Source organism: Callorhinus ursinus, unplaced genomic scaffold (assembly GCF_003265705.2).
Source record: "Callorhinus ursinus isolate GAN/ISIS: 27379988/994484 unplaced genomic scaffold, GSC_fseal_2.0 scaffold9, whole genome shotgun sequence".
Lineage (NCBI taxonomy): Eukaryota > Metazoa > Chordata > Mammalia > Carnivora > Otariidae > Callorhinus > Callorhinus ursinus.
This window is the reverse complement of record NW_027397071.1, coordinates 57,978,039-58,004,023: the sequence shown is the minus strand read 5'-3', so window position 1 is coordinate 58,004,023 and position 25,985 is coordinate 57,978,039. Positions and strand designations below refer to the sequence as shown.

The 25,985-nt window shown below is 43.3% G+C and overlaps 1 protein-coding gene across 2 annotated transcripts; it reads left to right on the top strand.

Moving 5' to 3' along the window:
- The first annotated feature begins 1,787 nt into the window (after positions 1 to 1,787).
- On the top strand, positions 1,788 to 25,851 carry TTC4 (tetratricopeptide repeat domain 4). 2 transcript variants are annotated; one of them, XM_025871712.2, is made up of 10 exons: positions 1,788 to 2,001; positions 2,603 to 2,720; positions 3,495 to 3,656; positions 7,169 to 7,246; positions 8,723 to 8,847; positions 18,250 to 18,336; positions 20,121 to 20,338; positions 20,963 to 21,044; positions 22,494 to 22,576; positions 23,187 to 23,250. In XM_025871712.2, the coding sequence occupies exons 1-10, from the start codon at positions 1,891 to 1,893 to the stop codon at positions 23,233 to 23,235; spliced, it is 1,113 nt and encodes a 370-aa protein (XP_025727497.1). In that variant the 5' UTR covers positions 1,788 to 1,890; the 3' UTR covers positions 23,236 to 23,250. The 2 variants fall into 2 exon arrangements, with proteins under 2 accessions (XP_025727497.1, XP_025727496.1); XM_025871711.2 differs by lacking the exon at positions 23,187 to 23,250 and adding an exon at positions 24,692 to 25,851 and having other exon boundaries at positions 1,790 to 2,001.
- Positions 25,852 to 25,985: the final 134 nt, after the last annotated feature.

The window sequence follows — 25,985 nt, the reverse complement described above, 5'->3', positions numbered from 1 at the left end:
TGGCCCTGGAATGCTCACGGCCCTCTGTACGTCATCCTTAGCCCTGCTGTATCTCTCACCCTGGGATCAGATCATGACCAAGCCTGCCGGTTCCACTGCTGGGCCTCCCATCTCTTCTCTTCCCCGGTCTCTCATCAGCAGCCTTGTCAATCTCTTAATCCAGCCTCCCCCCATCAATCCTTCACCTGGCAACCCAGACCTTCCTAAGACAAATTTGCCCTTAGGTCTATCACTGGCTCACTATCCTCTGCAAGATAAAGGGCTACAGGATAAAGGCCTGACTGCCCTCTGGCCCCCATTCATCTTGCTGGCCTTTCTTCTTGACTCTTATGGTACCCAGCATGCCAGGCTCTTGCACACTGCCATGCCTCTCTGCACAGGGATTCTGACAGCTGCCTAAAATGCTCAACTCCCTTCCAGCCTCCAACCATCTGGGGAGACCTTCCTCATCTCTGCTCTCAGCTCTGCAGAGAAGGTGGGTCTGTGAAATCTTGCTGACTCCCTGAGGTAACACCCACCCTTCTGTGCCTCCACTGTGCAGACTTGTGAAAGGCCCTGCTCTAGATTGGCCTGCTGCCTATCTGCCTTGCCTTCTAGACCAGGCTGTGGGCTCCCTGAGGCTATAGCACCCATGGCTGCAGGAGGGCGCACCTGGCCTGGAGATCTTGTTTCCATCTCAGCTGGGGTGGATAGGGAGGTGGTTAACCTCAGAAATAGGCATGGCTGATCACATAGCCCCTTTTCTTGAAACTCTGCAGAAGGTACCACTGCACTCTTGGGAAGACCCAAGTCCTCAGAATCACTACCCATCATCCCTCCTACCTCACCTACTCATCCTCCTTCTCATTTTGCTCCATCCACCCCCATCCCCAGCTCCCCTCCCTGGGGCTTGGCACCGCCAGTCCCCTCCCTAAAGAATGCTTCTCCCCAGACAGGCCCTGGCCACTCTGGGACTCCTCCTTTGCTTGAATGCATGTATACCCAGTTTAAACTGCACCCCCACCCCCTCATTAGGGACACCTGGTGACTCAGTCAGTTGGGTCTCAAACTCTTGATTTCGGTTCAGGTCATGACCTCAGGATCGTGAGCTGAGCCCCCATCTGGCTCCCAGCTTAGCGTGGAGTCGGTTTGGGACTCTCCCTCTGCCCCTCCCCCTGCACACATGTGCACGCTCTCTCTCAAATAAAAAATTAAAAAAAAAAATAAAAACTTTTCCCCGATAGCTTTTGCTAGCACCCGACAACCTCTCACATCTTATTTGTTTACTGTTTGTCTTTCCCCACTATCTTATCAACTCCTGGAGGGGGGGGGGTTTACCCAGCGACCACAATGGGCCTGAACGCACAAAGAGCTTAGGAAACGTGTATTGACTGGCTGAACAAATGAATGAATGAGGGGCGCCTGGATGGCTCAGTCGGTTAGATGTCTGCCTTTGGCTCAGGTCATGATCCCAGGGTCCTGGGGTGGAGCCCCACATCGGGATCCCTGCTGGGAAGGAAGCCTGCTTCTCCCTCTCCCACTCCCCCTGCTTGTGTTCCCTCTCTTGCTGTGTCTCTCTCTGTCAAATACATAAAATCTTTAAAAACACACACACACAAATGAACGAAGTGATAGTGGGCACTGTGGGGCGCCGGGTTTATCCACCACCCCAAACACTCGGGGGCGGGGCGGGGCAGGGCGGGGCGGGGCGGTGGCCCGCTGAGGGGAGGGCGGGGCGGGGGAGGTGCTGGTTGGGGAGGGGCGGAGCCGGCGGTCAGGCCCCAGAAGGGCGGAACCCGAGGCTCGCGGGCGGGCGCGGCCGGGAGGACTGAGGGAAAGGCACACGCGCTGCCGGAAGTGGGCGCGCGGCTCTCGCGGTCCGGACCGTGGCGGCAGAGCTGAGGGGTCGCCATGGAGCAACTTGACCCGGACGCCGCCGGCGAAGATGCCATGGACTCGTTCCTGGAAAAGTTCCAGAGCCAGCCTTACCGTGGCGGCTTCCACGAGGACCAGTGGGAGGAGGTGGGTGGCCCGGGGCCCCGCACGTGTGTGGGGGCGTCGTCCCGACCCCTGGGGTTGGCTGGCTGGCGCCTCCCGCACCCCCGGTTCCCCCGGCCCTGCCAGCGGAAAGGTGGTTTCCACCTGGGAGTGTTAGAAAATCGGACCTGGGGTTTTGAGGGCAGTCTTCAGCTGTCAGTATATTTAGGAGTCCAGGTTTTGGGGTCAGACAGACCTGTGACTCTACCATTTGCTGGCTCAGTTACTTAACTTCTCTGAGCCCGTGTCCTCATTTGTAAAATTTCCCTAACTAGAGCCACAGTCTCGTAGCATTGCGGCGAAAATGAAGGGATATGGTGGGTGAAGTGCCGGGAACATAAGAGCGTTCAATTAATGGTGATTCCCACCGCCCTTGGAAGATTGTGAGCACCGAAAGAATCGTTAGAGATCCTTACCCTGCGCTCTCATCTTACACGTGGGAAACTGAGGCCTGGTTAGGGAGAGAGATAGCTAACCATGACTTGCGAATCATGATGAGCGAGAAAACTTTGATATGGAGATGTGGAATTGGATCTACCCTGTGGAAAATCTTATTCCTATAGTTCATTCCTCTCTTCATCTCCAGGAATTTGAAAAGGTCCCCCTATTTATGAAGAAAGCGCCATCTGAAATTGATCCCAACGAGAATCCTGACTTGGCTTGCCTTCAGTCAATTATTTTTGATGAAGAGCGATCTCCAGAAGGTATCTTACATAAGTCTAATATTTGTTTTGTGTCTCCATTGAATTGAGGTAAAGAGCGAGTCAGAAAGTTTCTGATAACAAGTAGTAGTTAGCCTGGGCTAACTCGTCACTGTTTATTCCACATATACTCCCCTCCCCCCATACCTACTAAATGCTAGGCTTTGGGGATAAAGGGATGAGTAAGATTGCCCTCAAAGGTCTCAAGCTCCATTTAAAAAAAAAAATCTCATGCTCCATTGGATAGCCAGATTGTCCTGTGTATATGTGATGAGTACCAACATGTGGCTCTGTACGGGGTGCGTTGGGAACACTGAAGTGGGGGAGGTGGGAGAGGGCTCACAATGGATTGGAAATCTGAACTGATTCGTAACAATTTTGTAGGTTCTTACTAAGGTGAGGAGAGGGGAATTTGCATTCCAGGGAATAAAATATAAGCAAAAACAGAAGTACAATTTCCCTCTATTTCTTCAGTAATTAAAAAAAGTCCTTCAAGAGGTAGGATAAATATACTTTTTTTTCTTTATGCATTTTTTTTTTTTTTGTAACCATCCAATCTACCTTGTAAGATATTTGGAATTGATTGTAGCATTAAGTGCACATGACTTTGCTTCTCCATGTTGATACCCAGTTTTACAGGATTAATTTTGGAGTTTCCTTTATTGGTTTCTTTTTATTTGGTTTATCATATGTAACATTATGGTATGATTTAGAATCTATTTTTAATGAGACTTTAAAAAAATAGGAAATAGTGATTACTTACTCTCTTCTTTGCAGAACAGGCCAAGACCTATAAGGATGAAGGCAATGATTACTTTAAAGAAAAAGACTATAAAAAAGCTGTGATTTCGTACACTGAAGGATTAAAGAAGAAATGCACAGACCCTGATTTGAATGCTGTCCTTTATACCAACCGGGCAGCAGCACAGTACTATCTAGGTAATTTATTCTATTATATAGTGCTTTCTAAAGAATTAACTTATGGTAAAAGCCATTATGATGGCTAGTGCAGAGTTTGAGAGCATCAGAGGAAGAGCTGCTTATCCCAGAAAGCTAGGCTAGTTTACTCTAGTTGAACGCTGATCTTCCAGGTAGACGGGCTGAAAAGGGAAACCAGATAGATTATAATTCTTACTCTCTGAACCAAATGAGTGACACACCTTAATACATGAACTGGTATGATCTGAGATTTTTTTTTTTTAGCCCAAATGCTTTTCTCTTCAAAAAAATGTGTTTTTGGTTTTGGTTTTTGGCCTTTTACCCTCTTCTGAAGAATGCTAGAAGGATTCAAGCAAAGAGATGTTTGTGTGAGAGAAACTATATTAAAGGGAGAATTTTTCAAAGAGTATTCTGTGGGACCTGAAGTGAAAAATACTCTTGGGAAGGTGCTGCTGCTTTGTTGCAGATTGCAGTGCACAGTATGTTAAAGATGCTGAGATGACCTGCAGCAAAGAACTTTACCCTTTGATTCTTAAGTTTTGTAAGCCCCCTTTTCAAGTAACACTAACATGCAGGACTCTTCTGCACGTGTGACTTTGGGAAACATTATTAAGGAGACCTTGGGCCTCTGAGGGGCTGGTAGAGAATAAGCCTTGCAGTCTAGCTGGGATGAGTCTGCTGGGACTCATCACCATTTGAGCAGAGTTTCTCCCCAACCATAGTCTGCTCCAACTGTTGTCTCTTTTAGCATGTTTCCTTATAAAATTCTAAATAGTAAGAGTGGTATAGAACTTCAGAGATTATTTGGGCCAACCAACCCCTTCATTTTTTTTTTAATTTTATTTATTTATTTGAGAGAGAGAATGAGAGAGAGCACGAGAGGGAAGAGGGTCAGAGGGAGAAGCAGACTCCCTGCTGAGCAGGGAGCCTGATGTGGGACTCGATCCCGGGACTCCAGGATCATGACCTGAGCCGAAGGCAGTCGCTTAACCAACTGAGCCACCCAGGCACCCCCAACCCCTTCATTTTACACAGGCCCAGAGACGGTCCCTCCGATTAGTGCGAGAACTTGGACTAGAAACCCATTCTTCTAACTTCTGGAGGAATACATTTTCTTCAGCAGATGAACTCAACTTCTTGTTCTGTGCTAGGCAGTGGTGTCACAGAGATGAGCAAGATCTGGCCTTTTCCAGAAGGAGTTTCATTCATTTCTTTATTCAATCAGTAAATATATATAATATATTAAAAAAATATATATATATAAAATATATATAAAGCATTTACTGTGTGCTAGGCATTGCACTGTGAGCAACAGCTACATAGTTCCTTTCTTTGGGGAACTTAAATACTGTAAGGCTAATCAGACCAGAAGAAGCACCTTGCAAGAAGAAAACCATGTGTGTGTGATGCCAGAGGAGCGGAGGCATAATCATCACAGTCATTCCTTAAATGAGATCTCACTGGTACAGCTTACAGAGCACTTTTTATTTGTAAGTGTAAGGTAGGTGAGGTTAACAGCTTTATCCCTAGTCAGCAGAGTACACAACTGAAGTAAAGTACAGTAAATTTAGTAAAATGAACTGTGTAAGGGTGCACAGTGCTAGGATTAGTATGCAGAATCAGGTTTAATTCTAAGTGCACTAAATGGAAAAAACCTTTACCCACCCTTCCAGAAGGTGCCTGGTGCTGTCAGTTCCTTAGTCCTGGGTACTTTTAGGTTATGCAGTACAACTTGACAGCTTTGGGGCTTTCCCTCTGCTGCCTTAGAATTCAGTTTTCTTAGGCCTGATTAGTCATTTAACCATTGTCCCTTTGTTTTCGAGCTTTAAAATGTGTTGTGTTCTTACTCTTGTCTCTGTGGGTTTATAGCATTTTGGGGGGAGGGGGAGAGTAGTGGAGGTTTAGTTAAATCCTTATGTTCAATCTATCACCCTTAACCAGAAGTCTTTGGATCTCTTTTATATACATTTTTTTCCATAGTTAATATCATGCTGTTCTTCCAGTTTTGTATTCAGTTCTTTTCACTTAATTTTATAACATAAACAATTTCACCTGTCATAAAATATTTTTGAATACTATTTTAATAGCTACATACAGTTGCATCATTTGGACATACCAGTGTTTACACAGTTGGCTTTACTGTTCTGCTGTTACTGAGTATACATCTGCTTTTAGGTTTTTTAGAATAATGCAGGAATGAACATAGTGGTAAAGTTTTCCTACGAATTCTGATTATTCTTAAGGCTGAAGCCAGATTTGTCAAACTATGGCTCACAGGCCACATCTGGATTCCTGGCCTCCTGTGAGCTAAAAATGCCTTTTATATTTTTAAAGGATTGTAAAACAAAAAAGAATGTGTAACAGACCATATGTGGCCTGTAAAGCCTAAAATATTTACTATATGGCCCTTTACAGAAAAATTTTGCTGACCTCTGCACTAGATTTTTAGAAGTGAAAATAGTAAGTAAATACCAAACTGTTAAGTAAATTTACAGTATAAACTAGAAGGTGAAAATCTACTTCATGCCCTTCTAGTTTGGATAACAGTGTGTTTGATTGCACACTTTTTTTTTTTTTTAAAGATTTCATTTATTTGAGAGTGAGTACAAGTTGGGGGGAGGGGCAGAGGCAGAGGGAGAGGGAGAAGCAGACTCCCCGCTCAGCAGGGAGCCTGATGTGGGCTTGATCCCAGGTCCCTGAGCAGAAGGCAGACGCTTCACTGACTGAGCCACCCAGCTGCCCCTACACACCTTTTTTTTTTTTTTTTTACAAATATACATGTGTGTACATATGTCTGTGTATTTAGATTGGTTTGTTTTACAAAAAATACTGATATTTTACACATTGACATTATACACATAGAACCACCAGTTAAAACAATATAGCACAGGCATCCTGTCACGCCTTTTACGTGCACATGTATCTTAACCTTTTTAGTGGTTGCATAGTATTTAGTAGTGTGGATTTACCATAGTTCATTTAATCATTACTACATTGAGGATGTTTAGGGTATCACCAGTGTTTCACAACTCACAGTTAAAACTAATGCTGCAATTGACATGCTTTTACATTTATCCTTACATATTTGTCCAGGTATTTTTAAGGGTAAGTTGTTAGAAGAATATTGTTGGGTCAGAGTATACACACAAGTGCATACTAATTTGCTCTCTAATTTACCCTTAAGAGTGCCTTTTTCCATGTCTTCACCCATCCTGGATATTACCTGTTTTTAATTTTTACCAGTTCCATGTTAATTTTAATTTCTTCAGTCACTGGTGATGTTGAGCATCTTTTCATGGGCTTGCTAGCCACTTATAGTTGTTCTGTGGGCTTCTAGTGTTACAAATATTTCTAAGACTTGATGAGCACAACTATATTTTTTTCCTAAAAACTGTTGCTCTGATTTATATTTCTCTAAGACTATACAAGAATGTCTATGTCTCCACACATGAAATTTTGCAAATATTCTGATCTCAGTCTCGTTTTCTCTTTTACTAAATGGTGCCTGTTAGGCAATTTTCGTTCTGCTCTCAATGATGTGACAGCTGCCAGAAAGCTAAAGCCCTGCCACCTCAAAGCAATAGTAAGAGGTAAGTGTTGTGGAACTACAGTATGATTGTCCTTATGGAAAAGTTGGCACTCACTGCACCAAAAGTTGAGGCATTTTAAGCTTTGATATTAAGGTGCTAAGATACTAATGAAGTCACCTTATTTTTGCAGTCTTGATATTAAGTTCCTGGTCCTTATCAATAGCAACATACCATTTTTAAAAGAATTTTCCAGAGAATAATATAACCCTTTATATTTTAAGAATTTGTAGAGAAATTGAAACTCCTCATTTTAAATTAGCAATAAAATTAATTAAAATAAAGCAGTTCCAAAAGCCACATTCTAATTTTTTTTCCAAATTAGCTAATTGAAAGGGGAGATCTTCAAATGCCATGTTAATTAAAAGATAAGTTATGGGACCTTTGCTGATAACTCTGATGCCGAGGTGTTCCCAGATTATATTTTCTTTTGTGGTCTGACCTTTCTATGTAATAATAGTGCTTATATTATTTTTATACTTTACCTTTTCTTTGAGAAGCTCAGAGGTGCTTTGTAAACTTTAATTTATTCATAACATATTAATCTTCCTTATAGTCCCATGATCGACTGCTTTATCATAAGCCAAATGCTTTACCAAAGTTATGCATCTTTAGGTATGCATAGTGAGGGGTTTGTATAGGTAGATCCGTGTCCCTCAGCTGTAGGGAACGAAGGTACTATTCAAAGATTGGCAAGTAAAGTCAGTGTAGTCCTGTGGAATTGGGACAAGCTGGAATCTGTAAATCTTGAATTGTCAGTTTTACCTCAGCATGTGACCTTGGCAAGATACCCACTCTGAGTGTCAGTTTGCTCATCTCTGGAAGATGAGGTTGGATTCTGTTAACATCTAAGCCCTTAGAGTTCTGATATTTGGAAATTCTGTGGAAAGTCTAAAGAGGCTAACTGGAGAAGAATAAACATGGTGAGAGGAGAGGCAGCTTAACCTGGAAGCCATTAGGAACAATTTTAGGAGAGACCTAATGTCTTTGGTCTTGCCACTGCTTTGATGAATGGCTGAGGTCAGTTCTGTTTTCTGTCTCTGTTAAATATCTGAGATGGACTTTATTCTGATTTGCAGATGAGGAACCTGAAGCTTGGAGATGGTCAGTATTTTATCTAACGTCTAGTTGGTAAACAATAGAGCCAGATTTCCAGCCCAGATCTGTCTGACTCTAAACCCTGTGCTCTTTGCCATTAAGTTGTAGCCTTACCTACTTTAAAAGCCCTTAATGTCAGGGAGGCTTACAGGAGTTTTAAGCTGAATGGGCCCTAGAGATCTTTCTGATCTAAGGTACAAAAAATATTCTTCCTTGTCTGGGGAATGCAGTAGAAGGGGCTTTAATCATCTGTTGTCCCTTCAGAATGCTGGTTGGTAGCTGGTGGAGGTTGGGGACGGGGGTTGGGGGGGTGGTTCCTGCTCAAGGAGAGCTCTTCCCATGCATATTGTCCACCTATTCTAAGGGTTCTGGGTTCTACAGGTGCCTTATGCCATCTGGAACTGAAAAACTTTGCTGAGGCTGTGAACTGGTGTGATGAAGGGTTGCAGATTGATGCCAGAGAGAAGAAGCTTCTGGAAATGAGGGCTAAAGCAGACAAGCTGAAGGTTGGTGGCAAAATCATTAGCCAGTTGGCATTTATTACTTAGAACTAATTAATTAGTATTTCCCAGATTATGTCTTTTGGGTCATTGTCAACTTTTTCTTCTTTAAAAACAAAACCCAAGGACGCCTGGGTGGCTCAGGTGGTTAAGCGTGTGCCTTTGGCTCAGGTCATGATCCCAGGGTCCTGGGATCAAGTCCCACATCGGGCTCCTTGCTCAGCAGGGAGCCTGCTTCTCCCTCTGCCTGCCCTTCCCCCTGCTTGTTCTCTCTCTCTCTGACAAATAAATAAAAAAAAATAAAAACAAAAACAAAACCCAAAACTATTCCCTACCTTTGGAACTCTGGAGGACACAAACAAATAAAGACATAAATAAATAGTTATAATGTGACAGAGGCAAGCAAGAATATATAGTACATATAGTAGTAGTATCTGCCCATAGCCGAGAAGGTTTGTTGAAGGAGGTGATGTCTGATCTCTTGAAGACTCAGCAAGAGTTTACTCCACTGGAGGGTGGGGGTGAGGAGTGCAGAACATTCCAGAAAGGAGAAAGCATAACCATCGGCAAGTCTTTGATATTTCTGAAACTCAGTCCACTCTTTGAAAATAGTGTACGTAATATATGCCTCAACGGTTTTTATGAGGATTAAATGAGAATGTATGTGTGTGTATGTTAGCACATTTCTTGACTTACAGTAAGGAGTTGATAAATTTGTGGCTATTGTGATTTGCATAAATAAGAAATGGCACGAGACTGCCATAATGTAGTCTGCACACTACGTAAATCTCTTGAAAGGAGAGGAAATGACAGAAATATTTAAACAGGGGCGCCTGGGTGGCTCAGTCGGTTAAGTGTCCGACTCTTGATTTCGGCTTGGGTAGTAATCTCAGGGTCCTGGGATCGAGCCCTGCGTTGGGCTCCCCACTCAGCAGGGAGTCTGCTTGTCTCCTCCCTCTGCTCCTGTTCGTGTGTGCACACACCACGCTCTCTCTCAAATAAATCTTTAAAAAGAACATTTAAACAAACACTTAAGTTTCTACAATATTATGTAACTCCCAGCTTTAAGACATCTGTAACTTGCTGATGAAATGCACATAATAGCAACTGATAATAATAACAATACCATCACTACCAAAAATAATGTCTAGCATTTAGCATTTACTGTGTGTATCTTCCAGTTGCTATTTAAAAATTTTTACTTTTATGAATTCATTTAAACCACACAACAACCCTATAAGGTAGGAACTATTCTAATTCACCTCTCAGTAGTGAGGTAGACTAAAGCACAGAGAGATCAGGAAGCTGCCTGAGTCACATAGCTGTGGTGAAGATGGGTGTCAGAATCAGGCAGTCTGGCTCTAGAATCCTATGCAGTACTGCCTTACATGTCTATTCAGTACAAAGCCAGAACTAGACTTCAATCTGATTCCTGGCCTAGGTCTGTCTTTATTACTTACACTACGGAAGGGGAATTTTCAGTGCTGTGGGAGCCTGCAGCTCTCCGTGCAAAGGGGTAGGTTTTAGAGGTCATTCTGGTCATATAAAATGGTAGAAAAAGTAGATAATCTGATGACTCACATGGCTCGGTAACAGAATTCTGAGCCTAGGTAACTGGGTGTAGGCCAGAATTTCTAAAAGTGGTGTATACAGGAGAGAATGTCTACAGGGCTACTGCGGAAGGACATAGCCAAGTGAATCCACGGAAAAACCCTTAGTGGACCTAAATGAAAGCTTGCAGATCCTGTAGCACAGGCGCAGTTTTTTGTTGTTGTTGTTTGTTTTTGCAGATATCTTTTTTAAAATTTAAATTCAGTTAATTAACATATAATGTATTATTGGTTTCAGAGGTAGACATCAGTGATTCATCAGTATTATACGATACCCAGTGCTCATTACATCACATACCCTCCTTAATGTCCATCACCCAGTTACCCTATCCTACCACCCTTCTCCCCTTCAGCAACCCTCAGTTTGTTTACTGTGATGAAGAGTCTCTTATGGTTTGTCTCCCTCTCTGATTTTGTCTTTATTTTTTCCTCTCTTCCTTCATGATCCTCTGTTTTGTTTCTTAAATTCCACATGAGTGAAATCATATAATTGTCTTTCTCTGATTGACATTTCACTTAGCATAATACCCGCTAGTTCCATCCACGTCATTGCAAATGGCAAGATTTCGTTTTTTTTGGTGGTTGAGTAGTATTCCATTGTGTATATACCACATCTTTTTTTTTTTAAGATTTATTTAATTATTTGTCAGAGAGTGAGTGAGTGAATGAGCGAGTGTGCACGCGTGTGCAAGAGCACAAGTGGGGGAGCGGCAGGCAGAGGGAGAAATAGGCTCCCCGCCCGATGCAGGACTCAGTCCTGGGACCCTGGGATCATGACCTGAGCTGAAAGCAGACGCTTAACTGACTGAGCCACCCAGGCGTCCCCATACACCACATCGTCTTTGTCCATTCATCTGTCGATGGGCGTCTGGGCTCTTTCCACAGTTTGGCTATTGCGGACATTGCTGCTATAAACACTGGGGTTCATGTGCCCCTTCGGATCATTACATTGGTATCTTTGGGGTAAATACCCAGGAGTGCAATTGCTGGGTCGTAGAGTAGCTCTATTTTCACCTTTTTGAGGAACCTCCATACTGTTTTCCAGAGTGGCTGCACCAGCTTGCATTCCCACCAACAGGGTAAGAGGGTTCCCCTTTCTCTACATCCTTGCCAACATCTGTTGTTTCCTGACTTGTTAATTTTAGCAGTTCTGACTGGTGTGAGGTGGTATCTCATTGTGGTTTTGATTTATATTTCCCTGATACAGGTGCACAGTTAAAGATTTCAGGGCCCAAAAGCCTGACACTGGGTATGGGTGACATTGCTTGCTAAGTGTCAGTTTATTCTGTATCTGAGTATAAATTGACTGGATTCCTACGTGCTTGGCTTGTATAAACAATGTATCTGATATGCCTATATTAAAATCAGAACAGCCATCAAGTCAATGAATATTACCAGACATAAAGCATGGCTTTGTTAAATGATAAAAGGGTCAGCTTATCAAGAAGATTTAACAATTCTAAATATGCACGTATCTAATAACAGAACCTCAAAATATAAGAAGCAAAAAAATTGAGGGAGACAAATCTACAAATAGGTGTAGATGTCAACATCCCTCTCTCTCAGTAATGGATAGAACAAGTAGATAAATCAGTAAAGAGAAGTGATGTCAGCAAAAATGGCCAAATAAAGACCTAAAATTCTTTATTTCATAAAGTCTATGGAAAACTGGCAAAAATGGTCAGAGTCACTACTTTTTTCAGAGCTCTGAAATGAGCCAAAGGCTTGCAGCAATCTGGGGAGTGTTTATTCAAGAAAAATGGCTGCACCTGCATAAGCACGGCAAGCTTTGTGACACTTTAACTTCCCCTAGTCCCACCTCCTCCCTCCCTGGTACCACAGTAGCCTTGAAAGAATCATGGTGAAAATGAGCAGCCCAGCAGCCACCAGAGGAGGCAGATTGGATTAGAGCTCGTTCAAAGCCCCATTCCCAGGGAATTGCCATTATTGGACCTGTCTGGGCGGTCTCCTAGAAGACCCCACTCATGAGGTGGATTTTATTTGACTCATCTTGGAGCTATCCCAGGATGAAAAGCTTTTGGGGGGGGCGGCTGGGAAGGAGGGATGTGTAAAACAATTAGAAACAGTTATTTAAGATTGCAGCTGCCTGAGATAGTGAACAACAGGGCAAACAGTAGGCTTAACCTTTTTTTTTTTTTAAAGATTTTATTTATTTGAGAGAGAGAATGAGAGATAGCACGAGAGGGAAGAGGGTCAGAGGGAGAAGCAGACTCCCTGCTGAGCAGGAAGCCCGATGTGGGACTCGATCCCGGGACTCCAGGATCATGACCTGAGCTGAAGGCAGTCACTTAACCAACTGAGCCACCCAGGCGCCCAAACAGTAGGCTTGGAAGAATATTTAAAAGGAAAAGCTGGGGAATGAGATTCTTCAGGGGCTCTGAAAAGCTCCAACATATTCCAGGAGATCTGCAAGGTCACTTGTGTGTCCAGGGCTATGCATGTGCTCAGGAAGGATCTAAGAAGGCCTAAGCTCTGACCTCTGGCTGACTTGCAGTTTCTGTAAAAGTAGTAAGTGAAGGCTGAGGCTGAATTGTAAACTGGGTGAGTGTTGAAGGTGTGCCACAATATGCACAAGAGAGCCCTCAGCTAAAAGTGGGAGACTTTTTGGCTTCGGGCATTTAGGGAAATCTGTCAATCATTAAGGACTTTAGTGGTCACATAAAACCAAATACAGGCTTTACAGAATTAGTTCAGGAATGTAAATAGTAACAACAGCAGTATCAAACACTGGAGAGGAAAGAGACAAACAATCCAATTTCCAGAGTTGCCACATTGTATTATTTTAAATGTCTGGTTTTCAATTACAAAATTACAAGACATGCAAAGAAATGAGAAAATATGGCCCATACACAGGAAAAAAAATCAATAGAAAATGTCCCCGAGGAAGCCCACACATGAGACTTAAAAAGCAAAGACTTTAAGCCACACGTTGAAATATGTTCTAGGAAGAAAGAAAGCAATGTCTTAAGAACTAAAAAAAAAATATGAGAACAATGTCTTACCAAATAGAGACTATCAATAAATTGTGAAAAAGAAACAGGAATTCTGTAGTTGAAAAGTATAATAATGGAAAAGTTCACGTAAGGGCTCAAGAGCAGAACTGTGAAGAAAGATCAGTTGTGATTACCCAGTGTGAGGAACAGAAAGAAGAATAAAGAAACATTAAGAGAGGGGTGTCTGGGTGGCTCAGTCAGTTGGGCATCTGACTCTTTGATTTCAGCTCAGGTTAAGATCTCAGGGTCATGGGATTGAGCCCCACGTCAGGCTCTGCACTCAGAGGGGAATCTGCTTGAGATTCTCTTCCCCCCTCTCTCTCTCTTTCTCTCTGCCCCTCCCCCCACACCCGTGTTCTCTCCCTCTCACGCTCTCTTTAAAATAAATAAATCTTTTTAAAAAAGAAAAGAAACATGAAGAGAGACTGAGGAACCTGTGGGATGCCATTAAGTATATCATCATAGACATGGGAGTCCCAGAAGAGGAGAAAGAAAAAGGGACAAAAGAATATATGAAGATTTAATAGCTGAAAACTTCCCAGATTTGATTTAAAAAAAATAATCTACCCTTCCAAGAAACTTAAACTCCAAGTAGGATATACTTGAAGAAATCTACACCCAGACACATCATAATCAAACTGTTGAAAGTCAAACATGAGAATGTTAAAAGCATCAAGAGAAAAGAGACTCTTCACATACAAGAGATCCTCAATGAAAGTAACAACTGAGGGATGCCTGGGTGGCTCGGTTGAGCATCCAAATTTTGATTTTGGCTCAGGACATGATCTCAGGGTTGTGAGATCAAGCCCTGTGTAGGGCTCTGTGTTGGGTGTGGAGCCTGCTTAAGATTCTCTCTGGCCCTCTTCCTCTGCCCCCTCCCCCAAAAGTAACAGCTGATTTCTCATCAGAAGCCATGGGAGCCAAAGGGCTATGGGTTGACATTCAGAGTGCTGAAAGAAAGACTGTCAGCTAAGAATTCTATATACCGCAAACCTATCCTTCAAAAATGGCAAAGAAAAGGAAAACTCTTTAGGTGCAAATGATACGATCTTATATATAGAAAATCCTAAGGAATTCCCAAAAAAAACTATTAGAACTAATAGATTAGTAAGCTGGTATGCTACATTAATATACAAAACCCAATTGTATTCTGTAGACTTTTGGTAAATATTCCAAATGTGAAAATAATTCCATTTACAATAGCATCAAAAAGAATAACATATTTAGGAATAAATTTAACAGAAGTAGCATAAAACTTATAATCTGAAATACAAACATTGTTGAAAGAAATTAAATCTAAAAAAATAGAAGACCTCCATGGATCAGATCTTAATATTGTTAAGATGAGAATGCTCCCCGGGCGCCTGGGTGGCTCAGTTGGTTAAGCGACTGCCTTCAGCTCAGGTCATGATCCTGGAGTCCCAGGATCAAGTCCCACATCAGGATCCCTGCTCGGCAGGGAGTCGTCTTCTCCCTCTGACCCTCCCCCCATCTCATGCTCTATCTCATTCTCTCTCTCAAATGAATAAATAAAATCTTTAAAAACAAAAAAGATGAGAATGCTCCCCAAATTGGTGTACAGATTCAGCTCAGTCTGCACCAAATTTCCAATTGGCTGCTTTGCAGAATATTGACCAACTGATTCTAATATTCATACATAAATTCAAGGGACTCAGAATAGCCAAAACAATCCTAAAAAAAAAAAAAAAGAAAAAGAAAAATTAGAGGACTCATACTTCCCAATTTCAAATCTTACTACAAAGCTATAGTAATCAAGACATTGTGGTACTGGCAGAAGGGGATAGACTTACAGATCAGTGTAATAGAATTGAGAGCTCAGAAATAAACCCTCATATTTATAGACAGTTGATTTTCAACAAGGGTGCCATTCAGTGGGGACGGAATAGTCTTTTCCATAGCTGCATGAAAAGCATGAATTTGGACCCCTCCCTCACACTATATACAAAATGGATCGAAGAGCAAAGTATAAACTCTTCAAAGAAAACGTTGGCATTAATCTTCATGACCTTGGATTAGGCATGGTTTCTTAGATATGACACAAAAAGCACAAGAAACAAAAAAGATAAACTGGACTTCATCCGAAGTAAAAACTTGTGCATCAAAGGCTGCCATTGAGAAAGTGAAAAGACAACCCACAGGATGGGAGAGTATTTATAAATCATATATCTGTTAAGGGACCTTTATCTAGAATATATAAAGAACTCTTAACATTTCAATAATTAAAAGACAACGCCATTTTTTAGATGGGCAAAGGATGTGAACAGACGTTTCTCCAAAGAGGATACATAAATGGCCAAAAAGCACATGAAAGATGCTTAACATTCTTAGTCATTAGGGAAATGTAAATCAAAACCACAGTGAGATATTATTTCACGCTAGGATGGTTATAATTTTTTTTAAAGGAAAATAACAAATATTGAGAAGCATGTGGAGAAACGGAAACCCTCACATGTTGCTGTTGAGAATGTAAAATGACAGCCACTATAGAGAACAGTTTGACAGGGACGCCTGGGTGGCTCAGTCAGTTACATGTCTGCCTTCTGCTCAGGACATGGTCCCAGGGGCCTGGAATTGAGCCCCACATCAGGCTCCTTGCTCCGCAGGGAGTCTGCTTGTCCCTCTGCCCCTCCCCCTGCTCGTGCTCCCTCTCCCTCTCTCTCTCAATAAATAAATAAAATCTTAAAAAAAAATTTTTTTGACAGTTCCTCTAAAAATTAACTACAAAATTAACATGAGAACCAGCACTTCCACTCCTAGGTATATACCCAAAGAAATTGAAACAGTATTAAAATAAATACTTGTACAGGAGTGTTCATAGCAACATGTTCATAATGGCCGAAAAGTAGAAACAGTCTCAATGTCCACCAACTGATGATAGATAAAATGTGGTATGTTTATACAATGGAATGTTATTCAGCCATAAAGGAGAATGAAGTATGGTATACAATGCAATGTAGGTGAACTTCAAAAGCACTATGTTAAGTGAAAGAAGCCAGATTTATAAAAGATCACATATTGTATGACTCTGTATATATCAAACATCCAAAACAGGCAAATCTATAGAGCCAGAAAGCAGAATAGTGGTTGCCAGGGGCTGGGGACGGCGGGAAGGGCAGAGGTGTTTGCCCAAGAGAAATGAAAACATGCTCATAAAAAGACTTATGTATAAGAATAGTCACAGCCTGTTTTATTCATAGTAATCCAGAAACAGCTCTTGTGTCCAACAACAGGTAAGAGGTAAGCAAAGTGTGATACTCGTACAATGGGATATTACTTGGTATAAAAAGAAACCTATCAGTGATGGGGTAGGAGGGAGACTGCAAAGGGGCATGAGGGAACTTTCCAGGGGATAGAAATGCCCATCTTGATTGAAGTGTTGGGTACTCAAGGTATACCCTTGTCTAAACTCATTGAACTATACACTTAAAATCTGTACATTATACCTCAACAAAGTTGATTTTTTTTTTTTTTTTTAAGGGCAGCAGACTCCACAGCTCAGGGCTCCTCTGACCTGGCGGTCGTTCTACTTTATGTGGCTGCCAAGACCCCAAACTTCATATGAGACTTCATAATCCACATCACTCACATGTATAGTGTGATTCAGAGTAAAAACAAAAGGGGCAGAGTCTGTGTCGTCCTTAATCATTCTCTGATATGGACCAGACACTGTGGTTGGATGTAGCTCAACTGTAAAGGCAGAATTGGACATAGATTTTAGTGGTGTCCGTGGGGTGGAGTACTCTGGATAGTGTAATCAAACAGCAGAAAGGAGTGTTGCAGCTCTGTTGGCAGACTGGATTGGAGAAGGAATGGACAAGAGTTACCAGCCATTGTCTTCCTGAATGGGTAGACTTTGTTCACGAGAAATAAAAGATCCATGTTAGCCTTTGTGGGGAGGACAAGGGATGGTTGGTACTATATTTTAGATCAGAGGTCAGCAAACTGACCCCCAGGCCAAATCCAGCCTATGGCCTGTTTTTATACATTCTGTGAATTAAAGATGTTTTTCACATTTTTAAAGAGTTATAAACAACAAAAGTAGATAATTTGTGACTGAGCATACATGGTCTGCAAAGCCTAAAATATTAACCTCTGGCCCTTTACAGAAAAAGTTTGCTGACCTCTGTTAATCTACGATTCTGAGGGTAAGAGCAGAATCAACTGGTTTGGGGCAGATTTGCAAGAAAAGGAAATCTAAATTATATTTCTGCCAGATTAAGTAGACTGATGATGTTTTTCTGTCATGGATTATAACTGGGCAAAGGGCAGAGCCTCTGATAAGTTCTTGCCCTGGGTTTTTCCAGTGTTTCCTATACTCCAGCCATTCCAGAGAAGTTGAAATACCCCGTAGATCCTGATGTCAGTCCCTCTACTTAGAATGCCCTTTCTCCTTCCATCTGGTGGCATGTTCCATGTCCATCTAAACCTACCTCCTCAGTGGGGCAGAATCCATCAGTCCTGTATTTTATAGCACTGGCTTCACATCACCAGGGTAACACAGAACGGACATTTCATTGTTTGTTCCCCTTAGTAGACTGTGAGCTCCGTGGGTATGGGAACTATACATTTTTAAATTTCTGCTGCCACCAGTCCTGGCACCAGACGTGCACTCTTAAAATATTAATTGAACTGAATCAGGCCGCTGGTATTGCTTGACACAGGAACCTGGGTTGGACAGATACTGGAGATAGTAAGAAGCAGGCTGGGGTGACAGAAGAGGAAACAAGCTCCCTAGAGCTGATGGGTGTGAATTTCATTTTTAGAGAACTGAGCAGAGGGATGTCAGGAAAGCAAAGTTGAAAGAAAAGAAGGAGCAGAATCAGAACAAGGCTTTACTCCAGGCCATCAAGGTGAGTTCTCAAACCTCAGGCCCATATGGTGTTGCTAATCCTCAAGCTTGTTGGGAAACTGTTTTGGGATGCTTTACCTGAATGAATTTGTTCATTTTTGTTTTGGTGAAGCAGTGTGCTAAAAGGGCTCTGCAGTCAGACCCCCTGAGTTCAGTCAGCTTTCCTGCTTGTATACATATGTTGATCTCAGGTAAGCTACACTGGATAGTTGCTATGGGTTAAGCATTACTAAATCTTCACAGTGGCCTTCTGAGGTAGATCTTCTAGCTACTGATTTGCTAGATAGTGATATGGTCTCAGGGAGGTGAAGAAACCTCACACAGCTAATGTGTATCAGAGCCAGGTCCTTGCTCTTAGCCACTGCATCCTGAAAAAAACCTGAATTTTTAGGATGTTGCTCCTTTAACAACAAAAAAAATTCAACCCTGTCCTTTCTTCCCTGCATTTTAAATGGATGTAGTCTGAGCCAAATCTTGTTTTTTCACCTGGATACTGAATACCAGCAAGTCACCTGTGAAGCTTTGGCTTGCTTGGTCTTCACAAGGGAAATGACACCTGCCATGAGATTGTGGAGTAGGTTCTTGGTTTCATTCTTTGTTGAGTTAAATTATGCACCATTTAAGTTACTTGTTGACTTTGAGAACTTCACACTATTAAGATGCACTCCACTAGTCCCTCCCCATAACAAGCAATCTCTTAACTCCTGTTAACAGATTAAGTGGGATGGAATACTCCAGATTCTCTTGCTAATCCTCATTCACAGTGAGAGATTTGGTCACATTCTAAAATGTAGAATATTGGAATGCCCATTTGCATACAGATCTGATTTTGGCGCTCTCCTTTAGTTTGACCCTGCATCTCAAGCTTCATTGTACGTAAGAATTACTCAACAGTCGTATACACAGAACCATATTTTACCGATGGTTTAAAGCAGGAGCCAGTGGATCTGTAGCCAGTGGATCACAGCCCTGCCTATTTGTTTATGTTACTTATGGCTATTTTCACACTATGGTGGCAGTCAAGTAGTTAATTTCAACAGAGACCATTTGGCTCGCAAAGCCTAAAATATTTGTCTGACCCTTTAAGGAAAAGTTTGCCAACCCCTGATTTAGCATTGTCAAATCAAAAGTAATTTTGGTTGCATGTAACTTTCCCCTTTTGCGCCCCTGTGCCACACATACATAAAGAGACAACTCTTCTGCTCAGACCTTTGATTTATCTTTATTTCCATGAGACAGTCAAGATTAGGTCAATGTGCATTATTTTTAGTATTCCATGTCCTAGCTAAACCAACACACTTGCCATTTTCGTATGTGCTACACTCTTGATCTTTTCTGTGCCTTTGCATATGCTGTTCCTTGGTGGTGAATGCCTTTCCATCCTCCCCCGACCCTTCCAACTTCTCTGCCTGAGAATAGTCATTGCTCAGGGCCCAGTCATCTCCAGCCCCTAGGCTGAATTAATTATCCATGGTCTGCACTTCTGCAACTCCACTTCTTACCTTATGTTGTACTTATTTCCATAGTTGTTCACTCACTAGACCATGAGCGGGGTCTTGAGGGCAGGAACCATGTCTAGGTTTTTTCTGTGATACAGGTTCCAGCATGTGTTAGAATCCTGGTGAAGGTGAGTTATCCCTGCTGTGCTAGGCCTCAGGGGTAATGAAGATGAATTGTGTAGAACTGACCTCAGGGAGCTCACAGTATGGTGGTTTCCCTGCTGTTGAAGTGGGCTTGCATCCTTCCACACAATAAGGTTTGTGTGTATTTCTGTTTTTAATCCAGGCTAGGAACATCAGGCTAGTCTCTGAAGCTGCTGGTCAGGATGAAGATTCAGACTCAGAAGGTCTAGGTGAGCTTTTCCTGGATGGGCTCAGCTCGGAGAACCCCTATGGAGCCAGGCTGAATGTAGACGAGCAGGGCGGGTTAAGCTGGCCTGTGCTCTTTCTGTACCCGGAGCACGCCCAGTCGGACTTCATTGCTACTTTTCACGAGGACTCCAGGTACTTACTTGCCCAAGAGCCCTCTGTTCTTGCTGGCATGCTCTTTCCTTGCTGTCTCAGCAGAGGGACAAGTGGATTTTTGGTTGAGGAGGGAAGAGAATAGAGGGTTAACAGTCTGGTTTGGCATAACCTTTCTATCCTGGAGCTGATTTCTCCTTTTACTAACTGTAACTAGCTTTGCAACGACAGACACAAGTCTCACCATCATCCTGACTGGGCCAGTAAGTAGAGCACCACAGTATTGTTTGTCAAGCACTGACACATACCTCTGGTGAGATATGAAGTCATTCTAGGTAGTATATGCATAGTAATTGAAGTGTGTATTAGAAAAAATATAACTAGCAATTTTAACATGTGATTTCATAGGGTTGGTGCTTAGAATGTGGCTAAATGTAAGGAATGTTAAGCCTGAGTCAGTTTAAAGAAAATTACTGTGTCATAACAGGACAAGTAATACACATCCATTTTGGCTTAAGTCAGATGGTTTTGGCTCAAAATGGCTTAGGCCTGCATTTCATGTTTTGTACATTTTTGATAGCTCTCTGAATGGGTGTCCAGGGACTGTGATGTAGGAAAATAGATCATGACTTATTGATACCTAGAAAGTACATGTTATATCCTTAGGTTTATTGATCATCTAATGGTGATGTTTGGTGAAACGCCCTCTTGGGACTTAGAGCGGAAATACTGCCCTGATAATTTAGAGGTAAGATGTTTTACCTTGTTCCTGGATGGGATATTTTTTGCAGGGGGGTGAGGGGAGCAAGTTTTTACTGCCTTAAAAAAAAAAATGTGGGCGCGTGGGTGGCTCAGATGGTTAAGAATTTGCCTTTGGCTCAGGTCATGATCCCAGGATCCTGGGATCAAGTCCTGCATCGGGCTCCCTGCTCCTTGGGAGCCTGTTTCTCTCTTTGTCTCTCATAAATAAATAAATAGAATCTTGAGGAAAAAAAAAATTGTCGGGGCATCTGGGTGGCTTAGTGGTTTAAGTGTCTGCCTTTGGCTCAGGTCATGATCCCAGGGTCCTGGGATCAGGCCCCATGTTGGGCTCCCTATCATCCCAAACTGAAACTCTGCACCCATGAAACAGTAACTTCATTCTCCCCTCCCTCCAGCCCCTGGCAACCACCATTCCACTTGCTATATGAATGAGCCTACTCTAGGAACCTCATAGAAGTGGAACCATATATTGTTTGTCCTTTTGTATCTGGCTTATTTCACTTAGCTTGATGTCTTCAAGTTTCATCCATATTGTAGCCTGTGTCAGAATTTCTTTCCTTTTTAAGGCTGAATAATATTCCATTGTTGGGACCTTTTTTTTTTCTTTTTTTAAATCACATCTTACAGTACAAAGACTTTCTCTTCTACTAATCATTTGAGAGTAAGATGCCAACTGATGCCCTGAATACTTCAGTGTCAGTTTCCTACAAACAGGATATTTTCCTTCATAATCCCAACCAACTATCAAAATTAGGAAATTAACTTTGAGAGAAAAAAAAAAGGAAATTAGCTTTGATATACTAGTACCGTCTAATTCTCAGACACCCTGTATCAGCTTTCCCCACGCAAGGACACCCTTCTCACCCACATGGCCTCTGACACCTCATCTTGCACAGCCATCCTACCAGGTAACCCTTCTCACCTGGCTTAGGCTCGCCAGCTCCCAGCAAGGCTGCCCTCCACTGACCGGGCTCTGGCACCCCTCCCTGCCAGCCCTTCTGCACAGACATCTTCCTCACCCTGCACGGGCTCTGACACCTGCACAGGGCCATCATCCTTCTCCTCCTTGGGCCCTTCCCCTGCTTTGGGCCACCATAGCTTGCTTCCCCCACATCTAAGGGGTCTAGGACTGAATTGCTAGGGAAGGGAAGACTCAACAGGTCTGGGCTTGAATCTTGGCTCCTCTGTTTGCTAGGTGGGTGTCATTGGTGAGTTATTTCCCTTCTCTGAGCCTTCGTTCGATCTTTGGAAAATGGAGCTCATAATACCTTTCTTGGTATCATGGGCGAGGACTGAGTGCTTTATATTCCACAACTCATTCAACTAGTAACAGTTGCCATCTCTTTAGCTTTTCCCTAGACTTGGCCTCAACGTGCCTAGTGCTGCTGAGGCCTTATATACGTGTCTGATTCCCGCTCCTCTGTTATTCTTGCAGGTCTACTTCGAGGATGAAGACGGGACAGAACTCTACCGGGTGCCTCTCAAGAGCACACTACTGCAGGTGCTGCAGCACCCCAGGTAAGCCACCTTCATGAGGCTGAGTAGACCAGGGAAGATGCCCAGGCGCCATCCCAGGGATACAGCCAGGGTTTCATTCCACTGCTGTTGGATTGCCTTGTACTCCCCTCCCTTCCACCCTGACACAAAACTGTGAGATGGCAACCATGGAGCCTGGCCCAGGTCATTGGCCAAACAGGCTTCAGTATGACTCAGCCTGTTGTGCTGCAGCCAGGACACCCTCAGACTGGGAGAGGTGAATGGGGCTGGTCTGAGAAGGGACAAGCTGCCTGGCTGTGGGACCTGAAAATAGCAGGGTTGGCACTCCTGTTCCTCATTGTGCCTGTGTCCCCTAATATTGTTATATGGAAAGAACATCAGTTTGTGAAGTCACGCCATCATTTGCCAGCTGTGTGACTGTAAGCACATACTGCCTCCCTGGGGAGGTTTCATCATCTTTCGGGTAGGAGTACTAATCCTTGCCTACATCTTTCTCTGGTGTCTGAGAGCCGGTGAGAGAGTAGGAGTCAAAGTGCTTTTGTAAACTGTAAAGGGCAGTCTTGTTGTAAGAGTGCATCTTTGTTAGTAGCTATGGCAGCCAGCTGGATGTGGCTTTTGTCTCTTTGTTCAGCTTTGGGGTGTTCTTGGACCATAAAGGAATCCCCTCAGTGGATCTGTAAGTTGACTCTTGGACTATTTTCCCCTAAGCTTTGAGCAAAGCAAATGCTCTTGCATTTAGGCTAAAGGAGCCCGATGTATTGGGCATGAGGGTGGTTGGGCATGGTAGGAAAGAGGCTGGAGAGCTGGGCTAGGGCCATTCACGGAAGCCTCGAATGCCCTGCTCAGGAGCATGCTTTATCCTGATAGTGGTATATGGAGCCACAGAGGATGTGTAGGTAAAATTTATAGAGTAGTGTATAGATTTTATGTGTACTAGTTGATGGTGAAGCATGAGGTGCGGGGTGGATTGGCAAAGAGATTTCAGAGGCAGACTGGATGGGAATTGGTGATGTGGTGACTGACCTGGTAGGAGATCCAGCTGGTCTCTTGATGCTTCTGCTTTGGCTTGTCAGGCAGGAGGTGAAAATTTCTTCAGATATGAATGATGACTTCTCTTAGTAGGGTTTTTTTTTTCTGGCACTAAATCTCCGTTCTAGTTTATAGACAAATTTTTTCCATTATTTAGTGAATTATTACCATAATTCTTTAAAGGCCTGAGGTCCACTCTGCCCATCTCCAAAAAATGGGGGAGAAATCTAAACAAAGTAGATCTGTGGAGGAAAGCCAATTTCATGCTTCTCAGAACACGTAAATGCTGCTGGAAATGTTTACTTCTTAAATGACTGGCATAGTGAGAGGCTACTCGGGGCAGGATTCTGGCAACTTCAGGCCCTGAACTGAGTGGAGCTAAGATAGAGCTCCCGCCCCCCCTTGGTCCAGATCCAAGCACACTGGGTAATGCAAACACTCTTCAGTCTGGGAGGCTAAAGCCTTGCCTACCTCTCCGACCTGCCCCACTCCACTTGCTTTTTGCCCCAACAACAGCAAATGCTCTGGTGCCGTGCACTTCCTCACTTTTGCGCCCCTGTGCCTCATCACTACCCCTGTTCTAAATTAAAGTCAAGATGGACAAGGCATCTTCCAGGAAGCTTTTCTTGATTCCCCTTCCCTACGGAGGGAATCATGCCCTTTGGACTAACGCTGTACCTCACAAATGCTTCTGCGATTGTTTTTGTTGTCATTAATTGATTACTTATCTCCCTCCCCTCAGGACTTGAAAGCAGGGATGATGGGTTTTGTTTTTAGCACAGGGCCCAAGTTACCCTGGGCATGCACTGTTGAATGAAGGAATGAATGAATGAAAGCAAACAAGCATGTTCTTATACTTTGATTTCATGTTTAGCCACAGGCATACATGATGCTAGAGGATTGGCCCAAATGTTCTGGCTAGGTTGTAGGGGGGAGAGGATCATGCTAATTTGACAGATATGTAAACAACCAAAAAAATAAGTGTGCTAAACTTGCATTTTAATGTTGACTCACATCCAAAGGTTCACCTTGAATGTGGTTGGGGAGGTGCCTGGATGATTAAGATCAAAATTCAATTAACCCCTTCTTCTGTTGTGTTCACTGCAGGTACTTTGTAAAAGCCCTGACACCAGCATTTTTGGTCTGTGTAGGATCCTCTACTTTTTGTAGGAATTATCTCCAGGGGAGAAAAGTGCACCAGGTGAAGTAACCAAGCCAGGCGGAGCCAGGGCCCCTGGTTCTCCTCCCTCATTCGCCTCTGCCTAGAATCCAGCACCTTTGAATCAGCTGAGCCCTACACTATTTCTGCCACCCTGGGGATAGTGGTGGCGGGAGAGCTGCTGACTTCCCTGAACTACATTCTCTCTGGTCAAAGTGCCAAGCTCCAGCTGGTCTCCACTCTCTTCTGTTGATACACAACTCTGTACCTTGGTCATGACATCCTTGGACTCACTGTGAGCTGTGTTACCAGCCTCTATCCCTGAAGGGATCATCTTACAGTTACCACAGCAGCTGACCTAAGGAAGTCCTGGCCTGTGGACATGGACTCAGGATCCAGTTGGCTGGACCTTTATGATGTTAGAGGCCTCAGAGAAGCTACCCCTCAAATCACACAAATAATTTTAAGGCATTCAGGCTGAGGGACTCCAACCTCCAGGTTCTCGTGAGCCGAGAGGCTGGCTCTTTGGGGATACTGTTGTTCTTGGAGTGAGATGAGGTCATGAAAGCTGGCTCCTGTTTTTGCACCTGTAAAGACCTACAGACCGGGATCCTGCAAAACCCCTAGAAAGTTTACCAGTTTTCCTGATCTGTGTAGTAGGGCAAACTGACAGACTTGGATGGTGGACTCTTGAGTTCCTCTCCAGTTTTCACATTTTAGGATTTTGTGCCTTTTAAACATCTTTTGGCAGTTGAGTCATTGTCATAGGTTGTATTTTTATGTGCAGCTGTTCGCTCCCTCTTTCCTAGAGAATATAGCCACGGGACTGCTTGCAGTGTCCGCCCCGTCCCATGGGGGAGGCAGAGGGACGGGGGTGGGCTCGTCCAGACCGGAGGTCAGAGAGCATTGCGTGGTGCATTCATGCTTCCCAGCTGGCAGCTGTTCCATCAGCCTGGGTGCCAGCGTGGTAAGACATGGAACAGAGCTGAAGGAGCTGACCTGCAGCCGTTGACTGTAACGTGAATGAGAAATAAATGAGATTTGGGGGTTGTTACTGTAGCAAAGCTAAGTAAGACATCATTAAACTGAAACCAGCTGCTGTCCTTAAGATGGACTAATTTGAGGTTTTGTGCCTTGTGCTTTACTGTCTTTGAAGGGCAGTTTGCTGTGGAATATTGACAACCATGCAGGTTTCCTTCCAGGTGCGGGTCCCTGCATGTGGCTTGTGGCCTGGAAGCTGAA

Coding starts and splice junctions, on each gene's coding strand:
- TTC4 (XM_025871711.2), top strand. CDS start 1,891: ATGGAGCAACTTGACCCGGACGCCGCCGGCGAAGATGCCATGGACTCG. Junction 8,848..18,249: donor CTAAAGCAGACAAGCTGAAG/GTTGGTGGCAAA, acceptor TTTCATTTTTAG/AGAACTGAGCAGAGGGATGT. Junction 21,045..22,493: donor ACTGCCCTGATAATTTAGAG/GTAAGATGTTTT, acceptor TTATTCTTGCAG/GTCTACTTCGAGGATGAAGA.